Source organism: Ascochyta rabiei, chromosome 22, assembly GCF_004011695.2.
Source record: "Ascochyta rabiei chromosome 22, complete sequence".
In the NCBI taxonomy this organism is placed as follows: domain Eukaryota; kingdom Fungi; phylum Ascomycota; class Dothideomycetes; order Pleosporales; family Didymellaceae; genus Ascochyta; species Ascochyta rabiei.
Genome location: NC_082426.1, coordinates 963,644 through 978,067, shown reverse-complemented (window position 1 = coordinate 978,067; position 14,424 = coordinate 963,644). Strand labels below are relative to the sequence as shown.

At 43.6% G+C, this 14,424-nt stretch overlaps 2 protein-coding genes across 2 annotated transcripts, besides 16 other annotated features; both read right to left on the bottom strand.

Moving 5' to 3' along the window:
- Positions 1-2,429: 2,429 nt before the first annotated feature.
- EKO05_0011546 (uncharacterized protein) lies at positions 2,430-3,695 on the bottom strand (the record flags this gene model as incomplete). The annotated part of the gene is made up of 1 exon (XM_059638013.1): positions 2,430-3,695. The coding sequence occupies one exon, from the start codon at positions 3,693-3,695 to the stop codon at positions 2,430-2,432; it is 1,266 nt and encodes a 421-aa protein (XP_059493996.1).
- A 1,120-nt stretch (positions 3,696-4,815) lies between these two features.
- On the bottom strand, positions 4,816-5,718 carry EKO05_0011545 (uncharacterized protein; the record flags this gene model as incomplete). The annotated part of the gene is made up of 1 exon (XM_038947593.1): positions 4,816-5,718. One exon carries the CDS (start codon positions 5,716-5,718, stop codon positions 4,816-4,818), a length of 903 nt encoding a protein of 300 aa, XP_038792732.1.
- Positions 5,719-7,624: 1,906 nt separating this feature from the next.
- Positions 7,625-7,671: a tandem repeat.
- A 190-nt stretch (positions 7,672-7,861) lies between these two features.
- Positions 7,862-9,225: a mobile genetic element.
- Positions 9,153-9,602: a dispersed repeat.
- Positions 9,601-10,150: a mobile genetic element.
- Positions 10,151-10,162: 12 nt separating this feature from the next.
- Positions 10,163-10,166: a direct repeat.
- Positions 10,164-14,424: part of a mobile genetic element that runs on past the window's edge.
- Positions 10,167-10,662: a long terminal repeat.
- Positions 10,167-14,424: part of a mobile genetic element that runs on past the window's edge.
- Positions 11,079-11,278: a mobile genetic element.
- Positions 13,436-13,614: a mobile genetic element.
- Positions 13,481-13,614: a mobile genetic element.
- Positions 13,853-14,055: a mobile genetic element.
- Positions 13,853-14,061: a mobile genetic element.
- Positions 13,853-14,070: a mobile genetic element.
- Positions 13,856-14,091: a mobile genetic element.
- Positions 13,901-14,049: a mobile genetic element.

Genomic DNA, 14,424 nt, shown 5'->3' with positions numbered 1-14,424 from the left:
ACATGTGGCTGCCTCTCTAAGCCTACTTGACTGTGCAGCATAGGTCTCCGCAGTCGTTTGTGAATATGGACTAGTGAAGCAAGTTTTGAGAGTCGCTTTGGGCTAGTTCCGCGATTTTCAGTGTACATTGATAAAATCGTGAGAGAGGACCTTCTAGTCCGTCACTCTAGTGCTTGTAGTAAGCAAGGTTGTCTCCACTTCCTGTCATCTCTTTGTTTATGTTCACATGCTTAGCAAGGCAGAGCCGCTCAAAAGAGCACACATTATTGGATATTGTACTTGTCGGTATCCACTTAACAATCGCCGATTTGTGTACCATAAAGATCTAGGGCATGCGCGATGAGAATTGGGTTGATCGTGGGGGGCTCCCTACCCCGCACTATGGTCACGGTGCTCTCCAACAAAGAGACAGAAAATATCTAACTCATTTCCACTACATTTGGTGACGCAGCATATGAACACATGCGTGAAGAAATGCAAGAACCCATGGTATCACGTCCAACATCGAGTACCCAGGTCACGCGAATGCATGATGGTTGCCTTCCTTGCTTCGACCGGTTTTATCCAAACAGGGTCAATCGAGTTAGTGTTTGTGGTCTTGACAGCATGTGGCACTAGTGCACAATTCCCGAACGGTTGGTCTTACCCGAGTGGTACACTGATCAGAAATAGATACACAATGAGATGATCGTTGCAGAGAATGCCAGGTTCGGTTAGCTCTCCGATGGCTCACCGCCTTGCGTTCGCCCCGTTGGTATTCTGCCGTCGCTAAAGCAACACGCTAGCTCGGCCAGGCTCTTGTCAATAGCAACAATTTTAGGCAATCGCTCAAAAGAGTGCCATGAGCTCGCTACACTCTCATGGGCTTCCTATGACATAGTGGTTTCGATTGCTATGTTCTCGTAATCTCCTGTTGATGCAGCTTTCATCTCTAATTCCTACAGAGGCGGTTCACGATCGTGATACACGTGCCAAGTTTGCCACGAATACGACACACGGGAAGGAGGCCTGCCGCGATGCTTGCAGCTATCCCCCAGGACTACGAAATCCAGACCGTGAAGACAGCGTCCGGGATGTATTCAGCTTCACAAAGATTCACAAATGTTCATGAAGGGACAAAGCCAGTCTCGGAGCTGCGATGTAGCTCCAGAGCTAAATCGGGAATCTCGGCGAAGATGCTCTTCCGCGGTCTGAGGTGTGGCAAGACAGTGATAAAGAAATCCACATCACATTCTTGTCGCTAGCCCAAACCGCGTTGTACGGCATGGCATCTCATGCTAGCGAGCTTAGTCGGACAAAGGTGTTCCCTTTTAGCACAATGACGCATCTAAATTACCGGAAACGGTCAGATCACCTCACAGCACGTTCTTGAATTGCGACATCAACGTCGACAACTACACCACCCACTGCTTGGCCTCCAGCTACGCCAAGAGGCCGACCAACAATGAACTCCCCGATGCACAGAACGCTCCCGAGATGAATATTAGCGCACTTGGAGTGTCGGAGGCCTCAAATTGTTGACTAGCCATTGTTTGTCGGGTCAATCACTCCCGAGGTCGATTAGCGCCATTCACCCAGCATCCACCCAGGCGAACCACAATCACCCAAATCACGTAGCCAACGTACGACAAGAAGGAACTGCAGATACAATCACGCTAACAGGCCGTCTTGCCCAGGAGGTCACGCTCAACACACCGTCACCTCTGTAGCGCTGCGCAAACTCTCGCGCATACATCGCATTCTTAGCTTTACTGAATGCATACTTGAGAACGGCTCAATGATCACCTTTATAGTCAAGTTTAGATATACCAACGCCGCCCATCGAAGACACGAGACCTATAGCAGATCAAGCCACCAAACAGGTCTCACAGCTCCCCGCGTTACAATCTTTGCCAGGATGAACACAGCGACGCGTTTTGTACCGAGTGATGATTCGTGCTCTTTCTTGGTTTTCGAGCCTTGCGGAGGTGTCATCGCGCCATTGCTGTTGGAGACATGATGATTCCTCAGCAAGGAAACCATCTAAGGGTAGCTTACCACTTTCCAGGTCATTCAGACCCAACCAAAAGTATCGCAAGGCACCCTTACAACTAAGGTAATTTGCATCTATCCTTGCGATTGCTGCGTTGGTCTTGAGCTTAGGTACATAGATGTTGTGATAAGGCAACAGCCTTACGTCTTCAAGTCTGCCATTGCGCTGAACAACATGTTGCCCGGAAAGGTCGTGCGGGATCGCTCTTTACACCGGAGACAAAGTTCCTGGAATCATGCGAAGTCGGGGTTTGTACTAAAGTTGCCTGACGTAGCAATTTTTCGTCGTTCTGCTGCATGTCCAGCATTGGGCTAATATTAGCTTGAACAGCGATGCATTAAATTGCAGCAGCTAGCTCCAAATACAGAATGTATTTTCAAGTTCAGTGTATAAAACACTATAGATCTAATAAATGCTTCAGTTCGCGTTGCGCATAGAATAACGCGGACGAGTCGGACTTTTCAAGGACTTTCACTACGTCCATATAGACTTCGTACACGCTCTTGCTGTAGTCGACTGGTATCTGATCCTCCTTGCACACAAGGCTCAAGAGGCCGTATACTTTGTCGCGCGGGTCAAAGCATTCCTGTCGTGCAAAGCATCGCAGACAGTCGCCCAAGGACATACTGTAGCCCCTGACTGAGCCATTGAAGAGGTTAGGCTGCCTGGCACAGAGGTTGAATTTGGAAAATATGCTGTGATGAGACTTTGATGAAGTCACTCGAGATCCAAATCGATTTGTTGCGATGACAAGTTTGGAAAAGGCCAACCAGGTAGATCCACAGAGCACACGAACTCTTCGTGGCAGCAACAGCTCTTGCACGATCCATAGCCTACGCCAATAGGCATTTTCGAATACAGTCTTGGCGGCTATGATCATGGGGTGGGCATTATGGAGCTTTGGTAGGCTTCTGTGGTTCGAGGTGTCTTCGATCCCGCCCAAGACGCCGGCTGCGCCTTCGCAGTCAGTGCCGAGCCAGATGATGACACTAAGACAGCTTGTATAAATCCGGGACATCAACTGGACTTGGTGACTTCTTTCGCCATGATGAGCCTGAGAGATGCAGATTTGATCGATCCACATGTAGTGCACGTTTCGTGAGTCGTTGCGATAACAGCTTAGAAAGCCGTGCAGGTTGTCCCTGATCTTCAGGTATCTTCCGTTGATGAAGATATTCTTCGAAGGTGTTGGGTGACCCCAGGTGTACGAAAGAGTGATATAGGTTGGGGCATCGCTCAGATCAAACTCCTCGATCTCACAAGCAATCTGGTCGTCAGGACACCACGATGGCAAGAGTCTAACTAGCCGTATCTGGTGTCTCTGCAAATTGAGCGGCCTGTGACGATAGCTTCTAACTATATCTTTGATGCCGATAGGATTGTGTGATCTTGCTCGACTCATTTCCCGTATGCGCAGGAGCTCAATGGCTGCATTATCGCCGGGAAGCTTAAGAGGTTTGCCGAGTTGGTTCTCGGCAATTTTGCGACAGATGTCTAGTAAGGGATCTAGGTCCGAGTCAGAAGGACGTTGGGGTGAGGTTGCGCAGGTCAACTTCTCCCGATGTGGTAGTCGCAGTTGGGCACTGTTGAGTTCAACCTGTATCTCTTCATCGTCTTGTCTGGGAATCCAGCAAGCCTCAGTCCTTACAAGAGCGTCTCTCATAATATCATAAAACTTGAGCGCAATGCCGATACAAGACTGGTGGGTTTGGACAGTGTTACAGGGGCTGATTCTCGGAACAATGAACAATGAAGAAATTCCAAGGCACAAGGCTGGATTTTGTAGGCAGCATCACTCCAGCCTGATGACGTTTGTGGAAATTGCTGCGCGTGCCAACATGCATACTCCGCCACTCTACACCCCCATCGCGGGTGAACCAGAGAGACGACTCATTGCGCGTTTGATTTCGCCTTACACAACGCTGCAGCCTCGTATGCTGCAACAAATCTTCCACATTCTGTTAAGTTTCGTGATTCTCGGCAAAAAGTAGGATCTTGGGTACTCGTGACTGCGGATATGTACGCACCCACTCCAGATTTGCACAGGTACGATCGAAAATGCATCAAGGATGTGTCTTAGACAAGCGAGATATTCCAACTAGCCAGCTATAGCTGGTTGACAGTAAAAGTGACAGGTTAGGTGACAACATGCGGGGAAAACGGTGACCACTACAGAATCTGCCAATGTTCATAGTCTCCGTTAATCAATTCGACGTTCCAGATTTAGGGTGGTTACGCACCTATTCGTAGCCAGTAGACCACGTGAAGCCCATCAGAAAAGTCTGGACCGCAGAGGTGTGGCGCTCGCGACGCAAGCGAAGGGTGCAAGAAATGAGAGGGTGTAGAAGAGCACATAGATGAAGCAAAATCGTAGCAGGCATGGAATATGACCGCAGCTAGGCCCCTGCACTATGCAGGCCACTCCATCACCGTTGCAGAATTCCCAGCCTTACTGGTCCCGCGCCTGGGCAAGGCTCCGTTGCCGACCCTGTAGTCTGGGATTGACATGTCAATCCGGGTGAAGACGAAGCGACAGATTACTGCGTTGGTCAAAACTTCAAGCACGAACAACACAGCAGGGCGGGTGTGAAACATTAGCCAGACTCCTGGTACGATCACTGTGCCCTGAAGGCTAGCCAAGGAACCGCAATCTACTTCCATCTCCATGGTCACGCAAGGATGATAGTGCTCCGGTGTGCTTGGTGCCAATCGAGTAGTGGCCCTTCAAGGACAGCCTGTTCGTTCACATCCTCATGGAGTAACTCAATCCTTTTGTAGATCGGCTAACTGATCCCGGTGTGCTTCTCATCCAAGTGTGGTCCGACTGCTCTATAGTCTTGCACAACTACAGAATAGTCGACAAGTCTGCAATAACCACTCTTCACCCCTGCGAGTCGGACTACCTTGACGTTCAGCATCTGGCCTGCGCATTGGACGCTGGCATTGGTGACGTTTGCATCGGAGGAAAAGTAAACCTCGCTCTGCTGCCGCAAGCGGTATTTGTTCCCAAAGTCCAGCCCTTGTTGTCCTGTATTCTGAAGACGCAATCGTGCAGGCAGGATTTGGCCAGTCAACTCCAGGTAGTGATTCTGGTCTTCTGCGCCATCTGGCTGTGTTGCCAGTGCCGCCTGGGCGAAGGTTTCAACATGGCTGCCCTCCGCCCAGGAGATTACGCCAGAGAATCCTGTCGCAAAGTCTACACTTGTATTGACGGAAGCCCATGACCAAGATGGATAGCACGGGAGTCGCAGAAGCCGCTTCTGTGCAGTGTCAAGGGCGCTGACGGACCAGAGCAAGTCCTCCACCAGACTGTCCTTCCATAAGCCATAGACCAACTCATCTCCTGTAGTCCGGGCCACCTGCTCTGACAATCCTGCAAGTGCAGGCAATCGGTCACGTTCATCTGTCAGCGACAGTCCAGTGTATTGAGACACCAATCCTCTGTAGAGGGCCTTGAAGTCTTTCGTCTTCAGGCCGTGATTAGTCTCCCGAAACCAAGTGCCTACGAAGATATCCGTCGCGTCTGAGTCTGAATAAGGTATAAGATCTTTTGGAGACGTGCACTGGCATGCTTTGCTGTCGTAACATTCCCAAGAAATCTCTCGATTGGTGTAATGCACCAATCTGCGAGCGAATAGGCGTTCTTGGAAAATCCAGCCTCTTTCCAGCAGTGGAAACTCACGCATGGCAATGGCCTCATTCAACTCCTATGCGTGATCAATCTCCCTACGTGCATATATGACGTCCGATGAGTGTGTGTCCCAGACGACGTGGCTTTTTCGAGGAAGAGACCCGATCGATGATGCATTTGAGCTGCTGCATTGGCGTGCAAGCACCAGATATGCACTGTGGTAGATGCCTGCCATTGCTTTTGATTCCGATCTCCAGTCTTCCGAACTATCCTGGATGATGCATAAGCTGTCGATCCAGAGATATTGAATCCCCAATTTCCTAGTGATTTCGATCGCATCTCGATACGCCAGGCTTAGGTTCTTCAGCGGGATCATGCGTTTGTGTTGCTCGAAAGTGGAAGTTTTGGTGCACAGATTTTGACCGGGCAAGCCCCACCGATGGCTCAAGCATACATACGGTTTGCTTCTGGAGATTTCGGAATCCTCTACCAGCTTCACTGATGCCTCAGGCGAACAGCCATGGTTCTCAGAGCCTTGGTCAGCCTGGCCGACATCCAAGAGTCGACTCGGTTCGTAGTGGGTAAAATCTTTGCGCAGCCTGCAAGACGGGTGATTGTGTAGATAGTTTTGATCTCAGCTTGCACGAATGCCAGGCTATCATCCGAAGTCAGGTCGTGGTCACAAATGCTGTATGTGATCGCCGGCCATAGCGTGTGTCGGCGTCTCCGCCTTTGATGTCGTCGCTTCTGACGGAATCTTGCACTTCGGGATTCCGCAAAGAGTTGGATTTCCTGTTCGATATCTAGTTCTGGGATCTTGACTTTGCACTGCGTGTAGGTTACCTGGGTTTGGCTCAAATGCGAACGGTCGAGGCGGTCCCTGGTCTCAGGAACGCACTCCATCGCTGCGTTAAGAAGCATCGCACATCCGCCTAATTAGCAGCTTAAAGCTGAATGCTTGAAATCTGATAGGGACGGGCCGAGTTCTTCTCCTAAGCCACTGGGAAGAGATGAGAATCTGTCAGGTATCTTGAGGAAAGCGCACATGCGACATCCCTCAACATCAACACACGATGCCTTTTTAGGATTCATAGTCGGCTCGTGGGGTCTGAAAGCATAGACTTGAGAGGGAAAAAATCGCATGAAACCCTTCGTTATAAGGAACAGGCTATATCATGGAGAAGGAGGCGCGGAGAGTGCGGTGAAGCAAGAGAAGCACACATGCTGTACTACTCTATATTGTTAAAGGCAGTAGAACCGGTGAGCAGCCAGGTATTTGAGACCGCTTTGTCTCTGCAGCACATTCGAGGTCAAAGAGAGGCGACTCCTCCAGCGCCATCCCACGCACCAATCATCCCAGACCACTTCACTTTCCGCTTTAAACCCCCGCACGAGAACATTGCAATCTGTCTAGGTATACTTTGCTGCGTGATAGCACAGGGAACCATGTGTTAATTAGTGCCTAAATAATGAATGTACTAAATACCAAGCTAAACAACAATAATCCTAAAACACAACCTACCTAGACAATTAAAACCAGAGGTCTAGTACGTATATTTATAGTTATATCCTAAACTAACACTTTATAAGCATTTAAACACTTAACGCTTTAAAGGATTTAAATAAGAAGAGAGTGTAATTATATGTCTACTGTTACATAAGGCTGTATACACTAACCACTAAGCTAAACAATAACACTTAAGAAAATATAACCTACTTGGATAATTAAGATAAGGGGTTTATACATACAATTAGTTGTATTTTAAACTAAGAGTCTAAGACTTTACAAGCACGTAAATACGTAACAATTTATAAGATATGCATAAGAAGATAGTGTAATTATAGAACTACTATTAGACAAGGCTGTAGGCACACTATTAGATTATACAATAAGAGAATCGCAAGGGTTATTTAGAGGGATTAGAGAACTACAGCACTGTAACTAGTAAGCGTACGTTCACACCTCCACCTCCACCTCCACCTCTACCTCTACCTCTACCTCTACCTCCACGCTCTATAGGGGCCTCTAGTTAAATAAATTAGCTACCTCTGTGTTTAAAGGTCTAACATCTTTGTTAATAACTAGACTTAGTAGTAGTAACTCTGTGTCTTAAATTAACACTTATAAGCACGTAAATATATAAGGCTTTATAGGATTTGTATAAGAAGATAGTGTAATTATAGGACTACTGTTAGACAAGGCTGTAGGCACACTAACGTACTCCATGGGTGAGCGGATCAAACGGGTGAGCGGATCACTCTGCCAAGACCACACTAAACCTCTACCCTATTATAGCTTGCATAAGCCTACTTTAGCCTTATATACAGTAGTGCAGGACATAATATTATTTAGAAATATCTTCTATAGCCTTCTTATATATATATAAGTTATATCTAACATTATAGCACTTTATATAGCGTCTTTAGGTTACTTCCCCTCATTTAGCACACACTTACTTCTTTACCTTCTTACTATTACTACATGCCCTAAACTTAGTTAAAGTAGTTAATTAAAGGCCTTCCTTAGCTGTTAGGACCCTCTCCTCCTATAACTACTTTCTTTTATTTAATTTACGTTACATAGCAGCCTTATTTACTATTTAAAGTCTAGTAATCTTCTTTTTAGCTAACACTAGCTTATACGCAATAATAGCTACGCCTTTAGTAAGCTTTTTAAAGGCCTTAACTATTAAAGTTAGTAAGCTGCTTACATGCCTTTAAATCCTCTCTTAAACTAGCGTTAATTGCAATCCTAATTGCAGGGTATTACATAGGGTTTAGGACTGCTAGGGAGCATCTTCTACAGAAGGTAGTAGTAGGGTACGTAGGCAGACATTAAGACCTATTATAACCTGTTCTAGGTTAAAGGGGACTATTCTAGCGCCTTAAAAGCCTCCTTAGATATTGCTAGAAGTAAATGTCTCCTTATAGGCGCCTATAAAGCATAGTAGGAACTTAGTTTTAGTAATATAAGTAATATAGTTATATATAAGATCCTTAGCTTAGCGCCTATATACCTTCTTTAAAGGGGTAAAACAGCCTATATCTAGTAGCTATAAGAGGTGTAATAAGTATAGAGGCATACACAGTGTAATAATCTTTACTTTCTTATAGTATTATTAGAAGTTAAGGGAGTTATAGCTCTTATAGCTATTAATAAGGAGCAGCTAGTATACTCCTTAGGTGCGCGTCTTTGTATAGGCATTAAAGTGCTTTAACTAGTCTAGACTAAGCTTGTTAGTAGTCTATCTATTCTTAGAGACTCTAATAACCTAATTATAGGGCAGATTGTCCTCTTTATACTAGGCAGAAAGGTAGTTACAGCCTTTAAAGATAATAAAGGGTAGAATAGCCTACCCTGTGCTATTAATGCCCTATATAACTGTTGTCTACTTACAGTTACCCTACTACACTACCTTTAGCTGTCCTTAATGCTCTAAGCCTGTAATAACTACTCCTATTAATATCTAGCCTATTATAAAGCCTATCTTATTAAAGTTATAACGTACTCCACGGTCGAGCGGATCACACGATCGAGCGGATCACTCAAAACCCCACTAAAATTGTCCAAAACTACAACCCTTTATTTCAACAACCACGCAATAAAATCTTCTTAAAATTTCAGAATAGTATTGCATAGTTATTGGTAAGTACATATCTAGATTTCAGCTTTATAGCTATAATAGTTATAGAAATAGCCTGCAAATAGTGCTAAACACCCCTGTAAAACAGTAATCGCTCAATAACGTCTGTGTTATAGATTCTAGCACTCTAAGACTTTTAAATACTCTTATTTATATTAGTGCAGCCCTGTCCTGAAAATTTTAGAAGATTTTATTGCGTGGTTGTTGAGATAAAGGGTTGTGGTTTTAGGCAATTTTGGTGGGGTTTTGAGTGATCCGCTCGATCGTGTGATCCGCTCGACCGTGGAGTACGTTATATATTATTATCCTAGATACTATACTTAGCTTTAACATTTACTACAAGCCTAAACTAGCCTCTAATAATCTCTAGATCCTTATAGAGGGCTCTCTTATAGTTATACTTATAATTAAACCTTACTTTAAGGTTAAGGCAGCGCTTAATAAACGTATTAGGCTAGTTTATACTAATATAGCCTATATTATACTTAGCATATAAAGAATTAGCTATATTAGCTATAGTAGCTAGCTAAGAGGCAAATCCTTATATATCTAGCTTAAGGATATACTTAGTAATTACGTCCTTCTTAGTCTAGTCTATAATCTGTTAAACTAGCGTATAATTAGCTTATATAGGTTGTCCTATGTATTAAGTGTATAGTGTGCTGTAAGGTGCGTTATATATAGCTACAGCGTATTACAGAGTAAGCATTATGTCTTATTTAATTACCTAGAGCGCAAGCTGTATTGCAGCTTCTCTTAAGGGCGTAGATTAATGTTGTTGTTAAGGCATTGCGTGGTAAGGTGGAGGTTTGGTGTGGTCTTGGCAGAGTGATCCGCTCACCTGTTTGATCCGCTCACTGTTACGATCCTGTGCAGAGGGAGCAGCACAGCAATAAGTATCGTCCAACCAAACCCCTAACTCCTCCCTGAAGGAACGACAAGTGGAGAAAGACAGAACACCTAGGGTTGTTACGTAACTGCTCGTTAACAAGCATAACACACGTAACTGCTTATTAACAAGCATGGTACAATATGCTTGTCTACAAGCACCCTTATATATTTTATTAGACTAACTCTAGTTACTTATTAATAAGTATTATATCTCCTTAGTATATAGATTACAGGAACACAACCCTTATAGTTTGTGTTTAACTTTGTTAATTAACTTTGTTATTAGAATATCTTAACCCTGCTTGCGAAACAGATAGTCTACTCTATACTCTTCCTTGCAACCCTAGTTGCTACAGTCTTTAACTAGATAACTACCCCTTTAAGAACCCCTGCACGTACTTATCCCTAAGACCTAATCAAACAATTACTTACAGACTTTGTCTAAAGTGTGAAACTCAACATTTTAAACACCCCTAAGATAAGTACTACAGGATCTTGCGCTACCCCTAGCAGCTCTGGCATAGATGTAGACACAGATGGAAATGTCTACACCTTAAGCGTTATAAACGTTAACAAACCAGATTAATACTATAGAGAGCGTAACAAGCTTAACAACTGGCTTATACAGTAGGACCTCTTCTTTACCTTCTAGGGTAAGAAGGTTCCTATAGACAAACAAGTAGTCCTTGTTGCCAGCTATATGCGTGGTAAAGCTTTCTAATAGATTAAACCTTTTGTGTAACAGTTTCAAGCTAGCAACACACTAGCTAAAGTAGATAAATAGATAAACAACTTTAACAACTTTAAGAAGAAGATTAAGCCAATCTTCGGAGTCTCTAACAAACCTACTATTGCTTAACGCAACATTTAGAAGATTAAGCAGGACAAGTCAGCTGCTAATTACGCTGCGGAGTTTCAGCAGCTTGCTGCTAACACTGACTGGGACGACACTGCTCTAATGACTATGTTTAGACAAGGACTAAAGCCTAAAGTTAAGGAGGAACTTATGCGCACCGGCGCGAGTACTAATAACCTTAATAACCTTATTAATACCTCTATTAACATTGATGTACAACTATACAAACTTTAGCAAGAGCTTTGCAACAACCTAAGGACGCGTGTCGTTACTATTGCTAGCAATTGCCTACCACAGAACTAATGGCGCAACAACCTGAACTAAGGACAACGAGGAGGACGTTATCAGCCTAACACTAGCTGACGCATCCACAGCAACACGCAGAGTGGATACTTCAGACTAGAGGCTATAGACCTCTTAAACCTCAACAAAGGACCGCTACCAGGACGGTGGAACGCGAAGGGTAGAGGAGGACACCACTTCTACAAGGACAGTAGCAAGGACTGCTACAACTGTGGTAAACTAGGCCACTTTGTAAGAGACTGTAAGATAAAGAACAAGGTTCTTTAACAGCTTAATGTCCTTACCCGCGATGACAATACCGCAGATGCTAGTAACTAGGAAGTAGTCACTAATGACATGGGACGACTCATGGAAGACCCAGAGTCTGATCCTAAGGACGATGACGAATGCATCAAACCTCCTATTCGTGCGGCAACTCCTTACTACAACCCCGTAGAAGATAAAGGAGAAATAATTACTAATAGCAATCGCTACTATAAGGCAATCAAATGCCATATAGATAGAAACGTTATTAAAATAGGCAAAAGGTATAGTAGACTATTTTAAAGGCAAGGAAGTTGATACTTTAGCCTTAAAGGTAAGGAACTTATAGTTCTTAAACGTAAACCAGAAGACATTGCTGCGGAACAAGCTATGCTTAACAACGTTGGAATACCATATAAAGAGACAAAGGACTATTAACACAAGATAGACAACCTCTTAGATAGTCCTTAACCTTTAACAGTTAAAGGAACTGGTACTTAATAACAGCAACGCGACTGTTGCAGAATGGAACATGCATGTTAATAAAACAAAGCAGCTTACGCGCAGTGGTGTAAGGAGCTTGTCTGTTACAAGGAAGACTTAGAACACAGCAAGTACGACCTAACTATTAATAGGCTCGTCAGACAACTTAAAGAAGACATTACTAACTGCTACGACGCTTTAAAAGATCTTAAAGAAGCTAAAGACTAACTATGGTGCGAAAAGGAACTACAGCGTAGCAGCGAACGAATGCGACAGCACCTGCAGTTGCCTTCAGCCAGCCCACAACCCCAGTACAGTCTGGACATTAGGAATCCCAGACATAGAGACCTTATGTGGACAGCTTGCAGCAATAACCTATATAAAGTACACTACAACGCCAAGATTAATAACAGATAGTTCCCTAAGGGACACACCTCTTATTACGCGCAGTAGTATAACTGCAAGAACAACTTATGCAAAATGCACCTTATTAACAAATGCAACTGTGCCTACTTTCCTAGAACAGAAGACCCTTAAGTAATTATTCAGATGCAGCTAGTAGTTAATAGACAGTGCTACAATGCGCACTAGCAGAACTGCCTAAATTGGGACTGTAAGGTTCACTGAGGACATAAGGAACATAACGGATTTAAAGAAATGTCTTTTTTAGGACAGCGCCTAAGAGTGCTAGGGATTAATCTATCAATTCTATCAGGACTAATTGCCTTATTAAGCTCACCATTATACTAAATGGAGTAGAGCTATTAGCATTGTTAGACTTAGAAGCCTAGGGGAACTACATATCCCGTATAGCAGTAGAAGAAGCTGGACTTTAACTATAGTATAAAGAAGAACTGTACCTATTACAAGTAGCTAACAGAGAACTAATGCCAGGGGAAGAAAGGATTACGCTTAAAGTTTAAGGTGCCCCCCTAAAGATATACGACCATAAAGAGAAGTTAGACCTTAACATTCTTAGAACAGCTACCCACAATGTTATATTAGGACTACTATAGTTACAAGAGCATAATCCACACATTAACTAGAAAAAGTAACAAATCTTGTTTAACAGATGTAAGCACTGCATAGCTGCACTAATACCTACATAACACACGCTGCAGTTAGTAGATAAGAAGGAGATTAACAACATCTCTTCGACACATAAGACGCGCTAAGATAGAGCAGTTAGCTACAACGTAAAAGAACAACAGTTAGTAGTTAAGGAGAAGGACAGTGCACCTCCTAACATCTTAGATAAATATAAGAGTTATATAGAACTCTTCTGGTATAAGAAGACTGCGAAGGTATTGCCGCAGCACAAACTATGGGACTGCAACATTAAGCTCTAGGAAGGGAAGGAACCGCCCTTTGGACCCATATACGGACTCTTAGAAAAGGAACTTAAGGTACTACGCAAGTACATTAAGGAAAACCTTAAGAAAGGATTTATTAGAGAATTAGAATCCCTAGCAGGATTTCCTATTACCTTTGTAGCTAAGAAGGACGGCTTGCTACGCCTATGTGTTAACTACTAAAAGCTTAACAACATTACAATTAAGAATTAATACCTGCTACTAAACATTAAGGAGTTATAAGACAGACTTAGTGGAGTATAGTACTTTACTGTACTTAACTTACGCAGAGTGTACAACCTTATACGCATAAAGGAAGGCAAGAAATAGAAGACAGTGTTTAGAACCTGTTACGGTTACTATAAGTACCTGGTTATGCTATTTAGGCTAACTAATGCACTAGCTACGTGCTAGGCTCTAATTAACAACGTGTTAAGAGCGCACCTAGACAGAACGATAGTAGCATACCTTAATAATATCCTAGTGTATAGTAAGACACTAGAAGAACATATAATCCACGTTAAGGAAGTGTTAGACTGCCTAGGAAGGGCAGACCTCTGCCTAAAACTAGAGAAATGCGAATGGCACAAGGAAGAAGTAGAGTTCCTTAGCTATATTGTAGGAAGACATAGAGTAAAGATAAGCCTAAAGAAGATTTAGGTTGTAAAGGATTAGCTAACGCCAAAAACAGTTAAGGGAATCTAGGAATTCCTCAGCTTTGTTAACTTTAACCGACGCTTCATTAAGGACTACTCCACAAAAGCGCTACTACTTACTAAGCTAACGCGGAAGGACGTCCTATTTAAATAGGAACAAGCACAAGAAGATTCCTTCTAGTTACTTAAGTAAGTATGCGTAGAACCACCTACAATAATCACCTTTAAGAGTAGAAAGCTACTTTAGATTGAAACTAATGCCTTAGATCTGGCATTAGGAGCTTGTGTAACATAAGAACGAGATAGCCTATAGCACCTAATTGCCTACTATTT